The sequence below is a fragment of the Triturus cristatus genome, chromosome 6, assembly GCF_964204655.1.
Source record: "Triturus cristatus chromosome 6, aTriCri1.1, whole genome shotgun sequence".
NCBI classification, from domain to species: domain Eukaryota; kingdom Metazoa; phylum Chordata; class Amphibia; order Caudata; family Salamandridae; genus Triturus; species Triturus cristatus.
The window spans coordinates 1,803,945,997-1,803,973,393 of record NC_140589.1 but is presented as its reverse complement, the minus strand read 5'-3'; the positions used below and the strand labels follow the sequence as shown (position 1 = coordinate 1,803,973,393).

The following is a 27,397-nucleotide window of genomic DNA, read 5'->3' as shown; positions in this document are numbered from 1 at the left end:
ACAAAAAAAAAAGGACGGCTCTGCTGTCCTGCTGTCTGAGTATGAAGTATTTGACCTGCACCTTGAACCCAGGACCACCAGAGACATTCCAAGGGCTAGGTGGCTGGCCTCCTGTTCTGGAGTGGTACCTCCTCAGTCCTGGACCCGTTGAAGTGGGAATAAATGTGCTCTGCCAGCCCAGCTGTGGTCCCCATCAGAACTGACGCAGCGAGATGCAAACTGATGTAGGACATCGCATCAGTGTCCTTACAGTGCCTCACTGGAACAGATGCAGCACAACGCAACTCGATGCAGACCTCGCCTCACAGCCCTCACGGCTCCTCGTCAGAACCGACGCAGCACTGGACTCGACATCGCACCTCAGGATCACCGCTGCATGGTACAACACCCCACATCAAGGACATAAGGTGCAATTCTCAGCTAGCCTAAGCTGGTCCCTATAGTCAGCCCGTTCTCCATCACGGTGGACCTGAACGTGTTATTTTTTTCTTGGTCTGGTGCGACCAGATAACCACAGTTGTTGCTTTGTGCTTTTAAGCACTATTTTTTTACCTAAATGGCATATCTCTTGTTCTACTAATTGTATTTTTGTCTGTTGGTGTCAAATAATTTATTAAAATGTACTCTATTATTCTAAAAATGTAAATGTAAATTTGATACTTGTATAGCGCACTACACACCCGCAAGGGTCTCAAGGCGCTTGTACGAATACTGCTGTGGAACCCATCCTGGCTTTCCCTGTGAGGCGTCCACTCCTGGGCACCCCCAAGGTGGAGGCCAGGCCTCCTTAGCGTTGTGGGGGCCGTTGTGGAGATTAAGCAAGCTATTGCCCAGAGTTGCACTCCATGATTGGAATAGGCACCGAGGCAAGAATTATCAGGTCCGTGGAATTTTTTAGCCCAAGACCCACCGAGGTAGGGAATTGAACCCTGGTCCCAGGCTAGACCTCTGCATCAGGGTCTGCCGCTCTAATCATTGAGCCACACTTCTCCACTAAATGTGTCTAGTGTTGTGTTTTCACTTTATTACTGTTGGGGGGATACATAAATAATTTACATATTGCCTCTAAGTTAAGCCTGACTGCTTTTGAGCAAAGCACCATAGGGTTAGGCACAGGTTAATATAGCGACTTTAGTGGTTCACCCTTATGAAGATAGTGGCTGTTGCTTAAGAAGGGCTAAGACTCTCCTCAACCAACAACCCAAATTCTCACACCTACTAAAAGTAGAACACTGCTATACTGAAACAGGAAAATCTAACTTACCAGATATTACATTTGTGCACGTTATCAACATTGGAAATCCATAATTAGTCTATAAATAAAACATCAGCAGAAGATGAAGTACAGTGTGCGTTTCAAACAGGCCCTGTGCCAGTCTTCAACAAGCATCTGCAATGCGATTGGTATAGCATATGTGAACATTAGAGCTATAGGTGTTGTAAATGCCACTGTTTTTTATTTTTATTTTTTTATTTGTAGTATTATAAACCGAGAGTCCATTAACAAGCATTAGCCGTGACTACAAATTATTCCATCGTATGCCTCACATTCTGTTTGTGGCTTTAATGCACGTTTAGACATATGTGACATAAGAAAAAAAATAAAAGTCGCAGACCAGTTTAGTAAAGGTTTGAACTCTGACCTTATCTGTAGGGGCTTTAGACCAGGAGTCCAGTTGAAAGGAAAAGGATGGTCCTCTGAGATTGAGGCGTCACTTCCCTGATCGCATTGGAGCAGTTGTGTATTCAAAGCTAGAGGAAAGTCCCGGTGGCTGAAGTCAGTTTTATGCACCAAACACTGTTCAATTGTACGGGCGGCTACCAAGAATAAATCTGGCTCTGCGCTGAGCCTCTCCAAAATGTTAAAAAAATCAAAGTAACAATGCATGAAGCATATAAAAGTTTAGATAAAGAAAAATAAGATTGTGCGAAGCATGTGTAGAACACACAGCAGCCGCTGAGCATCCCCAAAATGTTTAAAAAATGTTTTAAAAGCATCCCTCCCTAAAGCACCACACAGGGCCCCTCACTAAAGCACTGCACAGAGCGGGTCTCATTAAATCACTGCACAGTGTCCCTCACTAAAGCACTGCACACTGTTGTACAGTGTCCCTCACTAAAGCATCATGCTATGTCCCTCACTAAAGTTCTGCTCACTGTCCCTCATTAACCCCTTCGCTGCTAGGTCTTACTCCCCCCCACCCCCCACACCCGTGCTAAGGTATTTTTTGGCTAGTTGGGTTAGTTCGCGCTTAGGCCCCTGTACCTTTTTGACCACATAAGGTATCCATGCCAAATTTGCGTCCTTTTCTTTAAACATCATGGAGATTTTAAAGGTACCCAGGATTTGTTAATTCCCCTGGAGGGGACCCAGAAATTAGCCAAAATACAGCTAAAATCTCTTTTTTTTAAAATGGGAAAAAAGTGCTGCAGATGAAAGCATCTTTTTTCCCTGCAAAAGGTATCAACAAAGGGTTTGTGGTGTTGAATTCAACATCTTCCTTGCTTTCAGGGACTGACATACATTTGTGAGAAAACCCCAAAAATGTACACAGTTTTGGGATGTTACTGTGACATAGCTTATTTTTGCTATTTTTTGTGCTTTCAACCTCCTTCCAGGTAATGATAAAAACGGGTATGAAAGCAATAATGGATACTGCACATTTCTGAAAAGAAGACAACATTCTGAATTCAGCAAGGGGTCATTTGTGTAGATCCTTCGAGGTTTTCTTATGGAAACTAATAGTTGAAAATAGGAATAATTGAAAATGAGTTGAACAAAACAGCCATTTGTGCCAACGTTTTCACCTGTAACTTATTCTAAGTATGACAGATGTTTGAAAGCAATATACCGTTACATCCGTTGGACCCTTCTGGTTGTGGGGATACATAGGACTTGTAGGTTCACCAAGAACCCAATGAACTCAGAGCCAATAACTGAGCAGCGACTTGCAATGGTTTTTAGGTCTCGCTGAGTCAGCTCATGCGTTGCTCTGCGAGACATTTAGTAGGTGAGTTTTCAAAGTGCAAATGGCTGGCCTAGCGCTTGCGTTCACGCGAGCGTGCACGCGCGCAACAGCCATCTCTTTCACGGGTCATTAGCATCACTCGGCCGCACGTCCTGTGGCTCCTGCCATGTCTGCTTTTTTGCCATTGCATGCATAGACTATCCATCAGGGACATGGCATGTCGCTTATGTTACATTGTCCCGTTCATGCTCCCATTGGTCTCAAAGTGCGGGCTAGCGTAATAACTTTGTTCGCCTGTAGACGCAACCTGGCATGCAGCTGAGTGCTTTTGAATCCCCTATTGACCCCCCCGTATGCCTCGCTCTGCGACTCGCTCGAGCGTGGTCTTGCCTGCTAAGTGAATGCCTGCAGTTCTAAACAAAGCACGATCAGCGTCAAATTCTTATTGTTTTTGCTCGACTCTAACACAGTTTCTTTTTTTTCTTATATGTATTTATACGGCCCCTGGGTTGCAGAGCGCCGCGAGTGAGCACACGTTGCATTACATGCGGACACCCAGCCTGGAAATGCCGGAGAAATCAGGTCCACAGCTTTGCAAGTGACCGTCATAGTCGTGAAGCAAAATCCTCTCTTTACCAACTTTTTTTTTTTTTTTTGCCACCAGGCGAGCCAAGCCTAGGACCTCATGTCCTTGTTTAGCACACTGGCGGATAGCGCTGGCCGCACCTACACATCCCTGCAATGACTTGCACCTAGGGACAACGACTCTACGCTGTTCTGCTATTCCTATTTTTTCGAGCCAAATGCCCGGGGTAACTGAATTCAGGGGTCGACTTTAGCATTCCACTACTCTACGCATGGTGTAAACTATGCCCAGCTTGTACAGATGATCCACACTACACTACAACTTTTCATAGGGCTGGGCATACTTGCATTGCCGCCCCTTCACTTGAAACTACGCATTTATATGTCGCTCTAATCCTGCGCTCAACTCTCGCGCTGATGCCCTTACCTTGAATTTGGACCTCGAACCAGTGCGGGCTGACCCAAGGGCATCCGAGCGCCCCAGGCCAGCCCCCGCCACGCAGTGCTATATCGAACCCTGTCCGACCAGGGGAGAGCAAGCGGCCCGCTCTGAACATGGACCTCGATACTTCCGGGGGCACAAAACACAGTTCACCTGAGCCCCAACTACCCTCCACGAGGGCATGTCCCTTTCACATTTTTTTTTTTAATTACAGGTTACACAGACCTGTTTCACAGCTCGAATTTGGGTTAAGGGTTTTATCCCGGAAAGGCTGTTGAGCCGCCACACAACCTCTTTCTCCTTGAAGAATGTACACATGCTTAAGATGTGCATGTGTTCCACTGCACCAGGTCTGGAGCACTCACTCCCGGTCTCACGCACCACACCAACATTCAACTCAAACACACATAACCACAGCTAACAGCCTTTTCCCATCCATGGACTAGTGAATACGCTTTTACTCATCTGACCCTCTTGAAGGTGCTTTGGTGCCTCGACAAGAGGGAGGAAGGTGCTATAGAAATACTAGTGTACAATAGTGTATAGTGAATACATATATCAACAAATAAAAACTAGCTGAGGACCTATCAGCATTTTTGGCTGCTCACTTTCTTTGGGGAGTTTTATCTAGCGCAAACTCGACCCGAAGGTATCAGAGCGCTTTGCATGAGCACCAGTTGCATAATAGACGGACACATTCATTTTTGTTAGGGAGATTATGTGATTTGCCAAGAATCATAGGATGTTGAGCGTCCCTGCCGAGACTTGAACACAGTTCCCCTGCTCTAAGGTCGACCGCCCTAGTCGTAAGGCCACATCCTCTCATCTTTTATACGGTTTTGTGTATTAGCTGCACACTTAGTATTGTTTTGTGTTTGCTCGCACATTTTGCTTGATTATTTTCATGATATTTCATGATTATTTTTGACTTTACAAGATGGCGCCCCTGGACCCACATTAGTCCTTCTTTTTTGTTTCTCACTATATGTATTGGGTAGTAACACTGCTGATCATCTGATCAGGGCTGTCATGGCAGAAAAGCGTCATGACTGTGCACAAAGTAAACAAGCATTGGCATAGCCAATAGGTCTCGCCTTTGGGACCTTATAAATATTTAGTTATGCAGCACAATATCCTTACTGCAACAACATTAATTGTTGAATGGCTAAACACTTATAAGTTCCCAAAAGCAAGACCTATTGGCTATGCCAATGCTTGTTTATTGTGGACCGCGTATATAGCAATTCATTTGAGAAAATATAAATAGTGAAAAATCGGTATAAAAGACACCTATGTATTACTGAAATGGGAACAAAATATAGAGTGTGGGTACACATACTAGCATGTGAAATATAGGAAAGTTTTCAAAGTGACTTCTTTTTTTACAAATTATCTTACATTTGGAAGACAGAAATGCATCAAAAGTCAATAGGTATTAACAGATGCTCTACAATTCAGTTTTTCCCTAAGTCTCCCGATAAAAATGGTATCTCACGTCCAAAACGTAACGTGGACATACCACATTTTTACAGTGAAAACTGACCTGTTTTTTGCAAAGTGCCTAGCTGTAGATTTTGAACCCTAGCTCTGCCGGCACCTAGGGAAACCTAGCATAGCTATACAGGTAGGTCGCCTGTCCTGCCCGTTTTTTTTTAATTCTGTGCCCCTGATCTCTGTTACCTTGTTTGCCTGTGTGCCCTGTGCCCCCTCTCCCCGTTTTTCATTCTGTGCCCCTGATCTCTGTTGCCTCGTTTTCCTGTGTGCCCTGTGCCCCCTCTCCCCGTTTTTCATTCTGTGCCCCTGATCTCTGTTGCCTCGTTTTCCTGTGTGCCCTGTGCCCCCTCTCCCCGTTTTTCATTCTGTGCCCCTGACCTCTGTTGCCTCATTTTCCTATGAGCCCTGTGCCCCCTCTCCCCATTTTCATTCTGTGCCCCTGCTCACTGTGTGTGCCTCGTTCATCGCTGTCCTTGTGCCCCCTCCCCCGCCTCCCTCAATACCACCGTTCTCCCGCCGCTGCGTCCCCGCTGTCCCCATTCACCACCCCGTTCCCGCCTCCCAGCTGCTCCTCCCTCCCACAGCCCCTCATATGGAGGCCGCGCAGCGGGTGCGCCACTGGCACGCCGAGGGCGCGCCTAAGGCAAGCCCGTCTGCGCCCGTCCGTGCCAGGACCGTGCCCAGCGTCAGAACCCCTGGCCCCCACCGCACCCAGAGCACCCGACTGAGATATGACTCCGCCGCCCTCAACATACTCAACACCGGACGAACACCCGCCTGCTACCGAGCCACCCCGAAGCGAACCCACGGACTCTTCACCTGTCAAGCCTGCAAATAAACCTGCCTCCGAACCTGCAGACCACCCTCCGGACCTCGCAACAACAACAACCACCTCAAGTGCATCCTCCTCAACACACGCTCAGTCCACAAACACGCCGTCGAACTGTGGGACCTCCTCGACACAACAGCACCAGACGTCGCCTTCCTCACGGAAACCTGGATGAACGCCTCCTCGGCCCCCGACATCGCCATAGCCATCCCGGACGGCTACAAGATCACCCGGAAGGACCGCATCAACCAAACCGGAGGAGGAATCGCCATCATCTACAGGAACACCATCAACATCATGACCAGCACCAAAGACACACTCTCCGCCGCCGAACACCTTCACTTCCAGATCCACACCGACCCCAAGACCACCCTTAGAGGAACGCTCATCTACAGAACCCTGGGCCCACGCACACAATTCAGCTAAACCATCGCCGACTTCATCAGCCTGCACGCCCTAGCCTCACCAGAATACATCCTCCTTGGGGACCTGAACTTCCACCTGGAGAAAAACAGCGACAACAACACCACCACCCTGCTCGACAACCTCACCAACCTCAGACTCAAGCAACTGGTGAACACCCCCACCCACATCGCTGGCCACACGCTCGACCCCATCTTCTCCGCCAGCAACCACGTCTCCTTCAGCCACTCCTCCGGACTACACTGGACCGACGACAGATGCATCCACTTCACCTTAAAAAAAAATACACCCCACCACCGCACGCAACAAATCCCCCGCAGATGCTGGAGCAAAACCACCACAGACCAGATCAACTCATCGCTGAGCCAGAACCCGCCAGCCAACACTGCCGACACCAACGACGCAGCCCACAACCTCGCACAGTGGATCACCAACTGCGCCGACGACCTCACACCACTGAAGAATCCCCCAGGCATGACCGGCAACAGGAAAACTTCATGGATCACCGACGCCCTCAAAGAATCAAAGAAATCCTGCCGAACCCTCGAAAAAACCTGGCGCCACGACCGAACTACAGAAAACATGTCAGCCCTCAAGATCGCCACCCGCGAACACCACCAGCTGATCCGTACCACCAAAAGGACATCATTCAAAGAGCGACTAGACCACAACACCCACAACAGCAAGGAACTCTTCAACATCGTCAAAGAGCTCTCCAACCCCAGCGCCAGCAACGACGACATCACACCGTCACAAGAACTCTGCAACTCCCTCGCCACGTTCTTCCACCGGAAGATCGCAGATATACATGACAGCTTCGGACCCCAGACTCCGCCTCCAGTCACCGAACCAGTAACCCCCACCACCACCCTCAGCGCCTGGACCCCCATCAGCACTGAAGACACCACCAACGTCATGAACTCCATCCACTCTGGCTCCCCCTCGGACCCATGCCCCCATCATATCTTCAACAAAGCGGACACCATCATCGCAACCCATCTCCGAAACGTCATAAACATCTCGCTCGCGTCAGCCGCCTTCCCCGAGAGCTGGAAGCACGCAGAACTCAACGCCCTTCTGAAGAAACCCACAGCGGACCCCAAAGACCTCAAGAACTTCCGCCCCATCTCTCTTCTCCCCTTCCCGGCCAAAGTCATCGAGAAGACCGTCAATAAACAGCTGACTGCTTTCCTCGAGGCAAACAACTCACTCGACCCATCCCAGTCCGGATTCCGAGCCAACCACAGCACCGAGACTGCACTCATCACAGCCACCGACGACATCAGGACCCTGATGGACAACGGAGAAACAACAGCCCTCATCCTCCTGGACCTCTCGGCAGCCTTCGATACAGTATGCCATCGCACCCTAATAACCCGCCTCTTCAACACTGGGATCCAAGGAAAGGCCCTGGACTGGATCACCTCGTTCCTCTCCGACAGAACCCAGAGAGTCCGCCTCCCTCCCTTCCGCTCAGAAGCCACCAAGATCATCTGCGGCGTACCCCAAGGCTCATCGCTCAGCCCTACCCTCTTCAATATCTACATTAGCCCCCTCGCCGCCATCGCACGCAAACACAACATCAACATCATCTCCTACGCCGACGACACCCAGCTGATACACTCCCTCACCAAAGACCCAGCCACCGCCAAAACCAACCTACAGGAAGGAATGAAAGACGTCACATAATGGATGAAGCTCAGCCGCCTGAAGCTGAACTCAGACAAGACGGAGGTCCTCATCCTCGGACAATCCCCAGCCACCTGGGACGACTCCTGGTGGCCCTCAGCACTGGGCTCCGCACCGACACCCTCGGACCACGCACGCAACCTGGGATTCATCCTGGACTCCTCCCTCACGATGACCAAGCAAGTCAACGCCGTCTCGTCATCATGTTTCAACACCCTGCGCATGCTCCGAAAGATCTTCCAGTGGATCCCCACCTAAACCAGAAAGACGGTCACCCAGGCCCTCGTCACCAGCCGACTGGACTACGGAAACGCCCTATACGCAGGAACCACCGCCAAACTTCAGAAACGACTACAACGCATACAGAACGCCTCCGCACGACTCATCCTCGACATCCCTCGCCACAGTCACATATCCGCCCACCTGACAAAACTGCACTGGCTCCCCGTCAACAAGAGGATCACATTCAGGCTCCTCACCCACGCACACAAAGTACTCCACGAAATAGGCCCCGAATACCTCAACCGCCTCTCGCTCTACACTCCCACCCACCAGCTCCGCTCCGCCAGCCTCGCCCTCGCCACCATTCCACGGATTCGCAGAACCACCGCCGGAGGAAGATCGTTCTCCTACCTGGCAGCCAAAACATGGAACTCCCTCCCCGCACACCTACGAACAACCCAGGACCATCTCACCTTCAGGAAACTCCTCAAGACCTGGCTTTTCGAGCAGTAGCAGCACCCCCCCCCCTCCCTTTCAGCGCCTTGAAACCCTCACGGGTGAGTAGCGCGCTCTATAAATGTTTTGATTGATTGATTGATTGACACCCAGGGAAAATCAGGTTTGGAAAAAGTGATTTTTTCAGCTAAATTGAGGTTTGCAGGGGTTTCTGAGTGGGAAAACGTTGGGGGATCCATGCAAACCATACCTCACTGGACTCCCCAGGGTGTCTAGTTTTCAGAAATGTGTGGGTTTGGTAGGTTTCCCTAGATGGCCGCGAGTCCAGGGCCGAAAAAAGAGGTGCCAACCTCCCCCCAAAACCAGGTCATTTTATGAAAGGTAATTTTGAAGTCTCCACAGTATGATTAGGACCATTTCCTGTTGCGGCCACTATGCCTACCCACACAAGTGAGGTACCATTTTTATCAGGAGACCTGGGGGAACGCTGGGTGGTAGGAAATTTGTGTCAGCCCGGTGATCCTACAACTTTCCCACACAAACATTTGAGAAAAATTAGATTTTTTCAGAACAATTTGAAGTTTGCAGGGGATTATGGGTAGGGAAACGTCGGGGGAGCCACGCAAGCCATACCTCACTGGACTCCCCAGGGTGTCTAGTTTTCAGAAATGTATGGGTTTGGCAGGTTTCCCAAGATGGCCGCTGAGTCCGGGGCCAAAAACTCAGGTGACCCCCCCCCTTGCAAAACCAGGGTGTTTCAAAATAGGAAGTTTTGATGTCTCCACAATATGTTTTGGGCCCTTCTCTGCCGAGGGTACTTGGCCCACTCACACAAGTGAGATACCATTTTTATCGAGAGACTTGGGTGGTAGGAAATTTGATGTTTCTTTCTGAAGCGTGAAAATTATGGCACAGTAATTCAAGGAAAATGTGACAGGCACATTTTGAGGTTTGCTGGACATTGTGGGTAAGATGACTTGTTGGGATCCACAAGCGAGACATCACCAGTTAGTTTACAAGAATATCTAGAGTTGGTAAGATTTATCTTAGATAGAACGTACACCTAGGCAGAGAAAGACAGAAAACACAAATATTACTGTACTACCATCTATTCCTCAAGCACACACACATACTGATTGGATTTGGCACAAGGGTGAGTGATGGTTCAGTGTATAAAAATGTTAATAACAAGAGATTTCACAAAAATGAAATGCACTGTCAATAAATTAAAGGACAAAAAACTGAGCCACTGACTCACAGCTCATGAGCTGTAAAGCCACGACAAGGCACCAACCTCTTTACAGGCCATTCATACACCTTTCATTTGTGTGACACATATAAAACCATTCACACCGCCAACCGCGGGCCCATCGCATTACAACACTCACATCAGCAGACAGCGCTATTCAAGGGCCCATCACTGTTACATGCCAAAATGCCTGACACAGCAAACACACCAGCTGACGGATTGCTTGGACTGGCGTATGGCTACCAGTTTGTGTAGTGAACAGCAGCAAGTCACTACTCACACACTGCCAGCCAAGCACCAGTCCACGCACACCACCAGGCAAGCGCCAGTCCACGCACACCATTAGCCAAACGCCAGTCCACGCACACCGCCTGCTAAGCGCAGTCCATGTAACCACCTGCCAAGCACCAGTCCACGCACACCGCCAGCCTAGCGCCAGTCCACGCACACAACCAGCCAAGCGCCAGTCCACGCACACCGCCAGCCAAGCACCAATCCACGCACACCGCCAGCCAAGCGCCAGCCTACGCGCACTGCCAGCCAATTGCCAGTCCACGCACACCACCAGCCAAGCCCCAATCCACGCACACTGCCAGCCAAGCACCAGCCTACACACACTGCCAGCCACGCGCTGGCCTACACACACCGCCATCACATTTAGGGTTTTTAAATAAAAAAAAGAGAACACAAACAAATTGTAAATAGATACAAATCTACTACAACAAAATCTGAAACTAAATACATTGCACTAATGCTAACCTTAAAAGTGAACCAACATTTTTAAACAATACAGACCAGGCAGTTCACTTTACCACTCATGGATACTCCCCAAAATTATTTTGTGTGTGGTACATTCTAAAACAAGCAGGTTCACACAGCGCAGGGTTAGAAGAACACTCGGGCAGTACATACGAGTCTCCTTCCGTGTACCTCTTCGCCAGCACACTCTACATCTCCTACTAAGAAAGTGTTTTGAGGGCGTGGGAGGAATGTGATCAGGAAAGTGGCGATCTTTCAATCTAGCCACATCCTCCACCACTCCAACTCTAGTGCTGTTCCACTACAACAAGGCTGCCTATTACAGACTCCTGAAACTTAGCAAAAGTCATCTTTGACTCAGGACTCAATCCTCCACTCCAACCACTCCAACTCCACCACTCCAACTCTAGTGCCTGTTCCACTACAACAAGGATGCCTATTACAGACTCCTGAAACTTAGCAAAAGTCATCTTTGACTCAGGACAACAATCCTTAAATACAACAAAATCATTAAAGGTGTCCAAGTGGAAAAGATGGATAGCCAACTTCTTATATCAAATGTAAGCCTAACGAAGAGCAGTGTAAGGTTCGAACCTCTGATCTACTCTATCAACACCACCCATGTGCCTATTATAGTCTAAAATGTACACAGGTTTGCACACTTCAGCAACCTGACCCCAAACAGTCACAGGTGAAGTGCTTTAATCATGGATGGGTGTCAGCATGTAGACATCTTTCCTGTCTGCAAACTTCACAACTAGAAGTTCCTCGTTACCCAATGCACTGCACTGTCCCCACACAAGCTTTTGACAAACAAGTTCTTTTGGGAAACCTTTACGGTTAGAGCGGATTGTACCACAAGCAACGGTGTCCACTTTGGCCAATTCCCACCAGTGTAGGAGTTATCTACATATAAATGGTGACCTTTGTTAAAAAGTCCTTACCAAGTTCCCACACAATTTTCTCAGTCACTCCAAAAGTGGATGGACAACAAGGGGAGTCAATGCTGAAATTTCTACCAGTGTACACCCTGAAATTAGAGACATATCCAGTCCTACTGTCACACAGCATATACATCTTAATTCCATAGCATGCCATCTTGCTAGGAATGTATTGCCTAAAAACCAAGCGGCCCTTGAACAAGACCAATGACTCATCCACAGCTATTTGTTTCCCTGGGGCATAGATCTCAGAAAATCGATCTACAAAGTGATCAACGACAGGCCGAATCTTAAAAGAATGGTCACAATCAGGGTGATCACGTGGCAACGCTAAACCATTACTGACAAAATGCAGCATCAGAAGCAAATACCTATCACGATGCATTACTGCCAGAAATATAGCCGTTGCCATCAAGGGACTAGTAGACCCAAGAACTTCTTCATCTCTTCCAGATTCGTGGGAATCCAGCGGGTAGCTCTAGAGTGGGGCCTAAGGCTGGCACTGTTGTCCCTCAAAAACTGTTTAGCATACAAATTAGACTGTTCAACAATGTCTGCCAAAAATACATCGTCCATAAAAAACAAAAAAAAAATGTATAGGCAAAAGGTTTTCAGTATACACCCTGGAACACAAGTAAAGTCTGGCAATGTCGGCTGTACCATGCCTGGGGCAACCCAGAGGTCAGCATTTCCAATGCGAGGCCTTGCAGCCCCAGGCTGCAACCCAGATGCCTCTTGCTGCACTATCTTCACATCAATGTCCCCCTCTAAAACAGTCTCTTCATCCGCACTAAGAGTAGCGTCATCCGCACTGAGAGTAGCTTCATCATCCGATGATTCCTCGTGGACAGAAAACTCACTGCCTGAATCTTCCACTGCCTCCTCTGCCTCCGTTGCAGAGTCAGTCTCTGAATCATGGTCAGAGGAAGACTCGAAAAGCATACCAACAACCTGCTGAGCAGTAATCCTGCGGCTAGCCATAGTCCTTACAAAGAAAGGAGACTTCACAAACAAGTCAACAACAACAAACACTGTGCAAAATAAGTAATAAGTAAAGTTTGGCTTTAGCACAAATATCTATATACTCAAAAACAAAATGACTCACTTGCCAAAGATAGCTACACTCACCAGCACCTACTCTGCAGAGACACATCAAAAAGCAACGATATCCCACTAGAAAGAAAAAACAAAACCAATTACTCACAAGTCAAAAAAATACACATCGAGCACAAATGCAAAAAGATTTTGACACTCAAAAAACAGTAGCCAAACTTACTGCTATTATTACACCATTTGCAAAAAAAACATTCATGCAGGGAAATGAAACTCATTTAGAGTAAATAGTACCAAAAAAAAGTCTCTTACCAAACACATGCAACTACACAAACTGCAGAACCACCAGTAACGAAACCACAACCTGGAACATCAGTCTAAAGAGCAAAAGCCTTGAACTAGAATGAAAAGGAAAATTAAAATTTTACAATTGCAATTCGGAAGAAATAAAACAATTAAAATTAAAACACACTATGTCACTACCCAAATGGTCAATTTGCCAGATAGGCCTTCAAATAGGGCCGAGAACAATTGGGGTAATCTTGCCCAAGGGATCTGGTGGGGTTTTCTGCCAGGCCGATCTGTCCCCAGGTGGGGCAGAAAACAGCAGGCAGTAATTTGCCCCCTTGCAAAAGAAATAGACCCCGGGTGCCTAGTAGGGTTTTCTGCCTCCCCCTTCCCGCCTAGGGGCAGAAAGGCCCAAAAAAGGGGCAGAAGAAACATAAACTAAATTTGTCCCCTTGAAAGCAACCCTTGCACAAGGTGTCGCTTCCATCGGCCTTTATGCCTCCCCTGGGGGGCACTTCTGCTGCGCGATTGCGACGCTGTGCGCGATCGTGAAGGAGAAATGCCCTGCATAGAGACATCAGGGGAGAGGAAAAACTCTTTCCTCTCCCCTGAGGTCTCTGTGCTTGCAGGAAACCCCCCCAGGAGCAAGGAAACCTACCTTCATCCGCACTAAGAGTAGCGTCATCCGCACTCTGAGTAACTTCATCATCCGATGATTCCTCGTGGACAGAAAACTCACTGCCTGAATCTTCCACTGCCTCCTCTGCCTCAGATGCAGAGTCAGTCTCTGAACCATGGTCAGAGGAAGACTCAAAAAGCATACCAACAACCTGCTGAGCAGTAATCCTGCGGCTAGCCATAGTCCTTACAAAGAAAGGAGACTTCACAAACAAGTCAACAACAACAAACACTGTGCAAAATAATTAATAAGTAAAGTTTGGCTTTAGCACAAATATCTATATACTCAAAAACAATATGACTCACTTGCCAAAGATAGCTACACTCACCAGCACCTACTCTGCAGAGATACAGCAAAAAGCAACGATATCCCACTAGAAAGAAAAAACAAAACCAATTACTCACAAGTCAACAAAATACACATCGAGCACAAATGCAAAAAGATTTTGACACTCAAAAAACAGTAGCCAAACTTACTGCTATTATTACACCATTTGCAAAAAAAACATTCATGCAGGGAAATGAAACTCATTTAGAGTAAATAGTATAAAAAAAAAAGTCTCTTACCAAACACATGCAACTACACAAACTGCAGAACCACCAGTAACGAAACCGCAACCTGGAACATCAGTCTAAAGAGCAAAAGCCTTCAACAAGAATGAAAAGGAAAATTAAAATTTTACAATTGCAATTCGGAAGAAATAAAACAATTAAAATTAAAACACGCTATGTCACTACCCAAATGGTCAATCTGCCAAATAGGCCTTCAAATAGAGCCGAGAACAATTGAGGGTGATCTTGCCCAAGGGATCTGGTGGGGTTTTCTGCGAGGCCGATCAGTCCCCAGGTGGGGCAGAAAACAGCGGGCAGTAATTTGCCCCCTTGTAAAAGAAATAGACCCCTGGTGCCTAGTAGGGTTTTCTGCCTTCCCCTTCCCGCCTAGGGGCAGAAAGGCCCAAAAAAGGGGCAGAAAAAACATAAACTAAATTTGTCCCCTTGAAAGCAACCCTTGCCCAAGGTGTCACTTCCATCGGTCTTTATGCCTCCCCTGGTGGCATAAAGGCCACAAAAACGGGTCGATCGCCCCCCAGGGGAGGCAGAAAAAACATAAACATAATTTTACCCCCTTGGAAGCGACCCTTTCCCAAGGGGTCGCTTCTATTACATAAATAAGAAAATCCCTAGTGTCTAGTGGGCCTTTCTGCCCTGGGGGCCAATAAACCAGGCCGATCTGCCTCCAGGAAGGGCAGAAAAAACATGGCCAATTAATCACTGTCTTGGAAGCAACCCTTGTCCAAGGGGTTGCTTCCATTGAATACAAAATAAAATCCCTAATGTCTAGCGGGTTTTTCTTCCCCCTCCCCCCTGGTGGCAAAAAGGGCAAAAAAACGGGCAGCTCTGTCCCCGGGAGAGGAGGGGTGGGGGGGAGAAAAAACATACATACAATTTTGAGCCCTTGGTAGCGACCCTTGCCCAAGGGGTCGCTTCCATTACTCTAAAATGAATCCCTGGTGCCTAGTGGAGGCACTTCTGCTGCGCGATTGCGACGCTATGCGCGATCATGAAGGAAAAATGCCCTGCACGGAGACATCAGGGGAGAGGAAAACTCTTTCCTCTCCCCGAGCCTCTGTGCATGCAGGAAACCCTCTCAGGAGCAAGGAAACCTACCTTACTCCATGGACGCCTGGAAGCAAATGGCTTCCAGGGCGTCCAGGGCTTCCTGATGACGTCGGCGTGCGCTGTGCGTGCTGACGTCATGGGATTCCCATGGGGGGTCAGGGGTGGCAGTGGAAACTCTACTGCTGCCATCCCCCTTTGTGGGAAGCTGTTGGGCTGCCCATGGGGGGAGTGCCACCGCTTTCCCCATGGGCGGGTGCCATGAAGGAGCAGTTCCGTCATGAGCGCACGCCCACCGTGGCTCATGACGGAACCGCTCCGTCATGAGCATGGAAGGGGTTAAAGCACTGCACTGTGTCCTTCACTAAATCACTGCACAGACTGTTTCTCACTCAAGTACTGAGCGGAGCGGCTCTCACTATAGCACAAGAACTTCTATGACACCACACTAGAGCACTGCACAGTGTCCCTCACTGAAGCACTGCATAGCTTCCCTCATTGAAGGACTGCACGGTGTCCTCAATAACGTGACGTATTGAAAGCTGTAGGACAGTCCGGGTGGCTGAAGTCAGTTTATGCAACAAACACTGTGCAATTGCCCAGGTGGCTCACCAGAGCCACAGTCAAAGCACCAACCCTGGAACCTAGATTAAACCCGACACCGAGCTGAACATCTCCAAAATGTTTTAAAAAATAAAAGTAACATCGGCCAAAGCATGTAAAAGTTTAAATAAAGAAAAATAAAATCCTGGGAAGCATGTGCAGAACGAGCGGTGGCCGCTGAGCATCCCCAAAAAATAAAAACAAATAAAAGTAACATTGCGCGAAGCATGTAAAAGTTTAAATTAAAAAGAATATTGCACCATGCGTGTGCAGTATCTGCGGCAGCCATGAAGCGGAAGCACTGGTAAATGATTCGGCCAGGAGCCTTTCAGCCTGCGTGAAGTAAAGATAACACACATGAGCAGAGAAAGGTAAAAAAAAATTAAAAAAGAGTGCTCTCCAAGTATCATAAATTAACATGAAGAGTAAGAGCACATGTAACAGGGGCAGTCGTCATAGGATGTTACAAAAGTAAAAAAGGAAGGACTACTAAGCATATTAACCAATGAAAAGCAGGCATTTAGGGAGGACAGTAAAAGGAGCCAATTAAAAAAGGGGCGGTGATTAAAGCCCATATTCTAGATGTACAAGTTACTTACCTTTGGTTACGTAATATCTGGTAGAGACACAGTCTAGCCGCAGATTTCTTAACTTTTGAATTCTACTCAGGCGCCAGTCTAGATCTGGAAACATTTTCAGCAGTACCTCTACTCGCCAGGGGACATCTCTGTACATCTCTGTGATGACGTTGTCTCCAGACGTTACGTCAATGGAGCCATATAAGTTCCTTCCAGAGCACGGACGTCAGCTTCTTCTGTGAAAACTTCCATGCCAGAATGCAAAGCCACTCTAGAAACTGGCTGGGAAACAGTGTGCTTAAAAACGATCAAAATCTTTTAAAACACCAATTACAAACAACATGAAATGCAATGCCCACACCATCCAAAGGGTTTAAGGTAAAAACCCCACCTTAATTAACGATGCTTAGGTTATGTGAAACCCTGCACCCTGAAGCAGATTCATCCTTAAAAAGGGGAACACTCTCCACTCTACAGACTACTCGCCAATGGAAGTGAGAGGCATGACTAAACAAATACAAGGCCCAATAACAACAATAAAATGTTTGCTGAGTCACCATTCAGTGAGATAGTGACTTCCGATATATGAACCAGTATTGATACAGGGTATAACCCTTTGTCTCATAGGTCTTTCGCGTAGCGGGGAGGATGGGCAGGGCATTAAGGAATCTACGGCTAGACTGTGTCTCTACCAGATATTGCGTTACCAATTGTAAGTAACCTGTACATCTGATTACAACATCTTGCCACAGATTCCTTCACTTTTGAATTAAATACCATAGCTAAACACACCAGAGGAGGGTCTGCAAACTTATCCCACAACAGTTCTCAAAGAGAACCAGCCGATCAAAACCAACAATTGACTAAATGTACGTAGGAACAGTAGAAAAAATAGCCTGGCTCTTAATAGTACCTATGATCACTATCACATAATATGTTAATAATAAACCACTCTGTAGACCCCAAAAAATGGAGTCCTGAGGGAAAAGGTGGAAAAGACACCTAAACATCCGTCTGAAAGTTATCCGATACTATCATCTATCCTCCAAGTGGAAAGAGAAGTCGTGGTCCAAAAGGGCCAAGAACAAGGCATTCTTCACATCAATCAAGAAATATCAGAGCAGAACCGTTCTGATAAAATCCATAAAGAAGGACTCATCCCCATTATACTAAGATGAGTGAGCCTCAATACAAACCTGAAGACATAAGCCGACACCAGGATTGGAGAACAATAATACTTCCCTGGTATAAAGAACATTTGCTTGACCAAATGACCACCCGAAGGATACATCAAAACAGCTTTGAATCTGGTATAGGACCCACAAGACTTAAATCCAGAGGGCACAGAGCACACTGTTTCAGACAAAAAAGTTTGTTGCAGCAGGCCGAGAAACGGCCAGAGATTCGCTTCTCCGGATCCGCATTGCAGCTTGGAAAAGAAGAAACTGACGTTCCACGCATCGGAGGGGACTTGTATGCCCCCATTGACGTCATATCCAGAGACGACGTCATCACGGAGCTGTACGACGCTGTCCCCTTTGCTCAGAGATACTGCTGAAAAACATTCCAGATCCAGACTGGCGCCTTGGGAGAGTTCAACAGTTAAGGATTGTGCGGCTAGATGTCTCTACCAGATACAGCAAGTCTGGGAGAGACAGCACATGCACTTCATAAAGACCTAAAATGATAAAAGAGCCAACAGGACTGTGTGCAGGGTCAGGGAGGATAGGTGGCGAATCTGGACGTTGGGCAGGCACAAGTCACCCTTCCTGCATAGGCAAAAAATCAGAAGCAATCTGAAATAAACCACCAACAGAAAAGTGAGGATAGTATTTTATATATATTATTTAAGTCCTTGTGCAATCAGGGCCATGCCTTCTCTTACTGCTAGTGTGTGCGCGTTAACCAGTTCAGGAGCGGTGCAACAGGTCTTTATGCTTTAAACCTCAGTGAAGTCCAAAAACCAGGATGCGGAACTGGTGAAATGTTTGTAAATCTACAGTTGGGTGGATGGGATTCCATACAGAGTAAGATTTGTTTCACCATCAAAGGAAAGAATGTTTGTTGAATATATTTCCATCCAATATCATCAGAAACTTGCACAAAAAAATGGCGCGAGTACTGCTGTTGTTAAGTGCCTCGAACTCCTGGGCCTTCGAAGTCAAGGGACAGACTGAAGCGTCTGTAGAGTGGGGCTTGGAAAAAACTTTCGAAGTCTCCCAACATCTTCCGTGAAGGAGTAGGCGCGGATTGGCATTTAAGCCCTTTATTTGTAGGTTCATCATTGAGCGCTACCATAGAACAGCATTAACAGACGTATTCACATCATCAGTGCCTTCCTTTATTGTGAAAACTTTAGAAAAGACCCAGGCCACAAGGTGGGGCACGTGCTGTCTGTGGCCTCCCTGTACTGTAAATATAAAGAGTAAAATGAACTCAACCACTATTCGGAAACTCACATCATTCATTCATTTATTGCGGTTATTACAATGTAATTTACAATGTTTGGCATAAACCAAATAAATGTTACTTTGTGCAAGCTTCCCCATTTCTTCCATGCCCTTTAAATTAAACTGAGGGGAGAAGGGATGAGGGGGAAGGGTGCTTGTGCACAACTAGGGGCCTATTTAAACAAAGGTTTAGTGCAGCGCAAATCACCTTGCTGCACTGCGCTGCGTTACAGGGAAAGGGCAGGAATGCGCAGTATTTATTGCAATATGACACATTCCTGTCCTTTCTCCAGTGCCATCTCAGGCACCCTTGCACCATGGTGCATGGGTTCCTGCATTGTAAGCAGATTTGGAGCAGGAAGGGGCACCTTCCTGCACAAAAACAATCCCCTGAGGCATATTCCTCTGTCTATCTGTGCTGCAGAATGCAACACACATAGAAGGAGGAAGTAATGAGGAGAAATTAAGGGGCATATTATCAAGAAACTGCGTTAAAATTATCGCCGCTTTAGCAGCAGAAAACTGCCGCTAAAGCAGCAATAATGGGCTTGATAATATGCCCTTGTGAATTCCCATAGAAGCCCAGGTTCTGGTGTCAACATGGGCTTCTATTGGAATTCACAAGGGCACATTATCAAGCCCATTATCGCCACTTTAGCTGTAGTTAACGCCGTGCTTGATAATACGCCCCTAAGTAACTACTGATTTAACAAGTTACTCAGAGCCACGCAAAGTAGCCCTGCTTGGCTTGATAAATCACATTTTAGGCTTTGTGTCGTGCATGCACCATGTTCCGTGGCGCAAACCCGACACAAACGCTTGATAAATAGGGCCCCTAGTGCTTTAAACCAAATTATTTGTGGCAATTAATAGAAGAGCTATGTATGAGGGCCTCTCCTTAAACCGCATACATATCATTTACCGAAGGGAATATTTCTTCGGCAGAGTAATGCTGCCATCTAGTGTCGTATATGCATATAGTCTCTGACAAGAAGCAAAAGATGAAGAAATCAGTCCAACCTTTGAATTCATTGTGAAAAGGGAATCCTGTAAGTGCAGCCGGGATCAGCGTTTGCTGGGGCATCCTGCCCTTACCACTGGTAAGCGCATGGGTGCCCAGTCCCAGTGAAATGGTCAGAGGCAACAGAAGCCGCTGGAACCAAAGCGTTACAAATGCTGGCTCTACTCGTACTTAAGTAGACTCTGTACATCATGTTACCAGTACTGGTGGTCGCCTCCTTCCACTTCGCATGCCCACTTCACACGGATTCAGTGCTTGGGACATTAGTGAGCCGTGACTATGCCAACACCATGTCTGACAGAAAGTTGTACAGGTAACTTAAAAGATAGAGGGGCATGTGTATGAAGTAGTTCGCGTCGATCTTGCACCACACAATGTGGTACATGCACGATGCAAACCCAAAATGCAATTTATGAAGCCTTGCAAGGCCACTTTACGTGGTCCTGAGTGGCTTCATAAATCAGGAGTAACGCATAGCCACGGTTTCAGATTGCTGAGTGACATTTTCAAACTTGCAGTGTAATTATGAGTGACATTTCAACGACTATGAGTGACACTTTCTCGCAAGCAAAATCAAGCAATGAAGACAAGGGTAACATATAAATAGCAGAAATTGCATCCATTTGAGCAACAAGAAACTCTAGGAAGAACTTAAAACCGCTGAAAAGTACCCGAAATGGAAGGGCACTGCCAGGAGACAATAGGTCACAGCCAGGAGACCTCAGGCTGGCTGTAGTTCAAAAACACCGGTTTCCTGTTTCCTGTTTTACAGCTCACGGCTGCACGGCTCATGCCGTCAGCCAGACACAGAGGCCTGGTCGTAACTGCACCAGATCACACAAGCTGCAGGCACAGTGCCGCCAGCAGCCACTCGCTCACCTCTGCTAAACTTTAGTAACGGCAGCAAATGAATGCATTCATTAACAAGCAGCAACTGATACTAAAAGTCTTCGACACTCGCGAGGCAATTACTTCTTAACAGCGAGGCGAGACAAGCGGAGCAATTTGGTGAGGCCGGTGCGACTTTCCTCAACGTTACAGCTCGGACTAGAACCACCAGCCCGCCGGGGTGGCATGAATGGAAATGCACGGCCATTCATGAGTCTTCTGGGAGGCTGGTCATCTGTCCTCAGCCTTGAGGGTCACAGCAGCGCCGGCTGTCTTTTCCCGACAGCCTGCTCCAAATCGTCACGTTTAAAAAAACATAACACACCAGCAAAACACAGGCAGTGCAGCAAGACCACAAACGGCAATCTTTACCTATAATTAACTGAATTCTCTGCAAGCAAGCAGACAGCAGAGTGTGGTGTGCCTATAATGATCAGCTGTGAAACAAGCCCGTATTTAAAGAGGAATATATCACGCCACACATGCTCTGCGTGCTAGCACATTAGACCGTAAAACTCTAAAATCATGATACCTGGGCTACGCTGGGCACTTCCTGCATCAAGAGCGGCACTGCTGGACGGCCTCCGGCAACCCAACTCACTCAGACCCCGCCCGCAGCATTGAGCAACGCCGGCCGCCGGGCATGCTTGAGGGTCGTGGCTGCATCTCAGCTACATAGCTGCACAGTTAGGAACGTTTTCTGGGCAGCTACAAACCACTCCGGCCATCAGTTCGTGGTTCAATCAGCAGCCCAAATGTTTGCCGCCAGCTGAGGATGCAAACTTCTAATTCAACTGTTACTGCGGCGGGCGGACCCAACCCCTATCACACTGGGCACTCGCCGACTCCTCCGACCTGATCCGTGAAATCGAGCTCAGGCAGACCCCAAGCCTTTCGGGAACAGCATACAGCGAGCACTTCTCTGCACTTTCACATTAAATTGGTGGGTTAGCAGCCAGCGTTCTGGGTGCTTCACAGCAAAGGAGGCGCTACAAATGCTTTACTTTGCATTTCAGTGTGGTGATGCAGACCACCACACTGAAATGCGTTAGTGTCACTCCTGATGCGTGATACTTGGCAGGGCTGGTAACGCAACACAGTGCAAATCGCTGCGTTGCTCTGCCCTGGGAAGGCGTTCCACGACCCTCGCATGGGTAATCCCACGCAACTCCGATGGATTTGATACATTCCAAGATTTACCAGATCTGGTAAACATGGGAATGCGCCAAAAAGATACACTTTTCTAGGAGAGGCGTAAAGTGGAGAAATATATTTATTTCTCCTCGTTACCTCCTCTTTCTATGAGTGCTGCTTTGCACACACGGAAGGAATATGCCGCTCAGGATTGTTTTTGTGCAGGAAAATGCACCTTCCTGCACAAAAACAGGCACCCTTGCACCAGAATGCAAGGGTGCCTGCGTTGGTACTAGGCAGCCAAAATAGCACCAGCGCAAAGACAAGGAAAGGAATGCATCATAGTCTTTTAAACACCGCACATTCCAACCCTTTCGCTGTAATGCAGCACAGCAAGGTGACTTTCTTTGATGTGTCGCATGACAAAACCATATATATGCCTCAGAATCTTTTTTGGTCCCAAAGTTCTCCCAGTCCCCAGTCCCCAGTCTGGTCTCAGTGCAGTGTGAAACCTAAAGCCTAAAGCCTTACCTTTGTTTAAGGATGTAAAGGAGCTGTGGCTTTTTCACTATATTAGACCCGAGAGCTCATCCGCAAGCCATGTGTTGGCACATATCGTGACCCCAGGAGTAATCCTCTTTCTCGTAAAGGTAATCTTTGCAGCAAGAAGAGTAAGGGCCACATAATTTCAGGGCCACTGGAATTAAGCGATTCTGTAGCTGCAGCACTTTCTGCATTTTATGGACTTCGGTATTGACACACAATTTATCATCTGATGCATAATCTGCAGATTTAAAAAAAATATTGTTTCTAGCTAAAACTGATCACCAGTTATTAAAAATGTGGGGATGTGTTGGCAGACCCTTTGCAAAGGTTGACTGATCACCTTTTAAAAGCATATTTGCTGTATTTGGATGCTAAAGTGGTAGTAATGATGTGAAAACATTTGCCTCGACAGTGTTAGGATGAGCAAAAATTGGAAAATAAATAGTACTATCACAAAATGTGCAGCATTACGCCGCATTATGTTATTTCTTGCCACATACTTTAGTGAACCCTGCTGCATAATTTGGTCCTCCACTGCCGCATAATTCCAGTGGACATGCTTTCATTTAGCTTCTTAATGAAAGCTAATTATAGGAACTCTACAGAAATCAATATTTGTGTATGTGTGTGTGTTTATATACATATATATACACATACACAGTGTGTGTATATATGTGTATATATGTATATATCTACACACACACTCATACACAGTGTATATATATGCGTGTGTATATATATATATATATATATATATATATATTCACTGAAAAAACCATAGGTTTCACACATGTTATAGTTAGCGGAAATTTTACTGATAAAAAACCAATGAAATTCCCCCGTTATAGTTAGTGCAGGCAACTATAACTCACGCGACCGCAATCCTCTGCTGATGCTAATACTGTATTTAGACACTTATTTACCCATGTCTTCTTCCATACATTTTTAGCTATACATATATTACAAATATTTTTTTTTCATAAAGACACATATGTCATCAGCAGAAGATTGCGGTCGCGTGAGTTATAGTTGCCTGCACTAACTATAACGGGGGAATTTCATTGGTTTTTTATCAGTAAAATTTCCGCTAACTATAACATGTGTGAAACCTATGGTTTTTTCAGTGAATTTGCAAGGTTTTTTAAATGCTAATTCCTAACTATAACGTGTGTGAAACCTATGGTTTTTTCAGTGAATTTGTACGGTTTTTTAAATGCTAAGTTACTTTACGCCATTCGTGGCGTGCGCGCCCACTTAACGCAGTTCGTTCCGTGCGCACACGGTGAGCATGCGGTGCGCTTTGCGCACCGCGCGCCCACTTTACGCAGTTAGTGCCTTGCACGCACGGTGGGCACGCGGTGCGCTACGTGCACCGCGTGCCCACGTTACGCTAGATGGGCCATGTACGCACGATGCGCTTCGCGCACCGTGCGCACATGGAGGACATATGATGCACTTCGTTTTTAAAGGTAATATTTTAATTTTTCGCAATAGTTATAAGCCATGCACAAATGGTGCCCTTCGGGCACCATTTGCACACGGGGTGGAGAGAGTGTGGATAATTTTTTTTTTTAATATTTTTTTTTTTAATATTTTCGTTTTTCACTGCTGTGATAAGACATGCACAATTGGTGACCTTCGGTCACCAATTGCACACGGGGTGGGGTTAGTGTGGATAATTTTTTTTTTTTTAATATATTTTTACCGTACGCGTACGGTAAGCGTAATCGGCGAAATTAGCGAAAAAATAAAAATTCCGTTTTTGGCCTTGGGGGATCTTTGGGGACTCCCTCTACATGGCTATGTGTGTGGGAGCTGTCAAAACAGCCCCTTTAAATGTTTTTGTGCTTTGTTTGTTAATCATCTCTCTCAGTGCGAGAGAGAAAATGGCGGCCGCCGCTTCCTGGTTTCGGCCGATTCGAATGTTTACTAAGATCTAAGAGCCAATCATAATCGCGCTCGCGCACGCCACCGTACGCGTACGGTAAGCGTACCGTAAGCGCACCGTAAGCTGGCTCAGATATATATATTGATTTAAAGGCTATTTTCTCAGAATCTACTGAACAGATTTACACCAAACTTACAAAAGGCACTTCCTTGACCTGAGGACTACCTCTCTGCCAAATTTCTAGTAATTCTGTTCAGTCGTTCGGGCTGTAGCCCTGTCTAAAGGTCCTATGGAAAAATGCATGGGAAAAACGCGTTTTGGGACCCCCCTTTTATCTCAGCCCCCGCTTGACGAATCCCCCCGAGACTTTCAGGGTAGGAGCGGAGCGTAGCGCCCCACCTATTTTGAAACATTCGCGAGGATTCGTCGACCGGCGCCAAAGTTATTCAAAATAGAATGTTGCGGATTTCCTATGGAAACGTGGTCCTAACTATAACTACCTACTGGCGACCGCCAGTAGGTAATATATATATATATATATACACAAACACACACACACACACACACACAGTGCCAGATTTACCATAGTGTTGTGTTGCCCTTGCGCCATGCAAGGAGGCCCAAGGGTGACACAACACTAGATACAGAATTATCTATTTACACAACGCAGCACAAATCGCTGCCTTGTGTTACTCTACCCCAGGGAGGCATTCCATGGGTGTTCCCACACATCCACCCTTGGATTTTGGCGCATTCCCAGATTTACTATTAGTGGTAGACCTGGGAGTGTGTCAGAATGCTACGCCTCCTCGGGAGAGGTGTAACAAGGAGAAATAACTTTATTTCTCCTCTTTTTTTGACCACCTTCTAAAGTGGAAAATACCTCTCAGGATTGTTTTTGTGAAGAAGTCTGCAGAGCAGGTACCCTTGCACGCAAAGGTGACTGTGTTGGCACAAGGGAGCCAAAGGTTTGCCAGCATAAGGAAAGGACATGAATGCGCCATATTATGTTAAATACAGTATTTTTCAGTTTTTTCACACAGCGCAATGAAGCAAGCCATCTTGCTGTGTGAAAGCTTGATAGATATTGCCCCAAAAACATAGATTTCTGCAGAGTTCCTAACTATAACTTCCTACTGGCGACCACCTGAAGGTAATATATATATCTTAGGCAATTATAGTTAGGACAGTGTTTCCAAAAAGCGTTTTTTGGCTTGCCTATATCTTTGGCGCAGCTTGACAAATCTTCACGAAATTTTCCCCCAAAAGTGTCATAGTGAGTCTTTTTGTTCATGAAAGGTTTTGGGATGATCGATGAAGTGGGGGCTGAGAAAAAGGGGTCTCAAAAAAAGTGCTTCTTCCCATGTTAATTCCCATATGACTTTTAGACACGCCTGCAGCCTGAACCGCTGAATGGAATTACATGAAATTTGGCAGATAGGTAGATTTGGTTATGCAGATTGTGCAGGGTTTATGAAATCCCCGAGGACCGACACCCCCAAGGACTACCATCTCCCCAGGGCACTTAACACCGGTGCAACTCATACTAAAATAATGCAGGTCTCCACACTGTCCCAAGGACCACCGCCTCCCCTGCGCTGTTCAAAAAATTTATGCGGGTGAGCCCACGCCGCCACCATTCCCCGCACACAGTCCCGTAATATCTGAGGTGATAAACAGTGCATTGTGGCGATGTAAGTTAACTATAACTGCTGAATTCCTCTGGTTTTGTAAAAGTGAAATGTGAGGCTAACTATAACATCCTTGTAAGCTTTGGTGTTTCAGTGTGTGTGTATATTTATATATATATATATATATATACACACACACACACACACACTGAAACACACACACACTCTCTCACAGAGACACTTTCATATTTGACACGCTTATACCTGCAGGTCTTTTGTCAGATACACCTTGTGATTTTATTCATAAATGTATTTTGAATGATCCTTTTATGCCTTTGTAAGCCAAAAAAGCGGAGATAAAGCCCTAATAAATATGCTCCTTAATTTTGCTAACACTCCCACCTCCATAAACAACAATTTACAAATCAATACGTTTAGATTGGTTGGTGTTTCTTACTGTAGGAAATCAGGGGCTTTGCTAATCCCATGTTCAAATTCCTGTAGGGAAATCAGGTTGTCAATATTCAGGTCAGCCTCTTTCATAATCTGGAAGAAAAAACAGGGATTGAAATGCAAGAACAATTAGTTTGGCCAGACCTAAATGCGATAAATTGTGTAGCTCCCATGTTCTATGTCATATTTAGTAAAAGCCAAGTTTTGATGAATCGGGCCCTTTTATTGCAATATAATATTACATAAGAGTTTTTAATATTTTGCTTGGCGTTCCCCTTTCGGATCAAGTCAAAAGGAAAACACGGGATAGGCTCAATCTCTTTGAGCCCTGACTCACAAAGCTCTGCACTCCCCCCAGGAGACAGATCTGCAAGCCAAGCAGTCTTTTCTACAATTATAAATCCATGTTTGCGGTTCCCAAAATGTGGTATCCACTCATAAAAGGTGTTACTCACACACACTTTGTGCGAGTAAAGCCTCCGAGGGAGTAGGTGTTCAAGGGGAGGAATGG

General features: G+C 46.6%; 1 protein-coding gene across 1 annotated transcript in view; it reads right to left on the bottom strand.

Annotated features, from left to right (window-relative positions):
* CIB4 (calcium and integrin binding family member 4) overlaps positions 1 to 27,397 on the bottom strand; it is a 364,792-nt gene that overhangs the window by 20,139 nt on the left and 317,256 nt on the right. Inside the window, exon 6 of the mRNA XM_085609419.1 lies at positions 26,891 to 26,979. Within this exon, the coding sequence (XP_085465545.1) occupies positions 26,891 to 26,979 (89 nt within the window). The remainder of the gene's footprint in view (positions 1 to 26,890; positions 26,980 to 27,397) is intronic.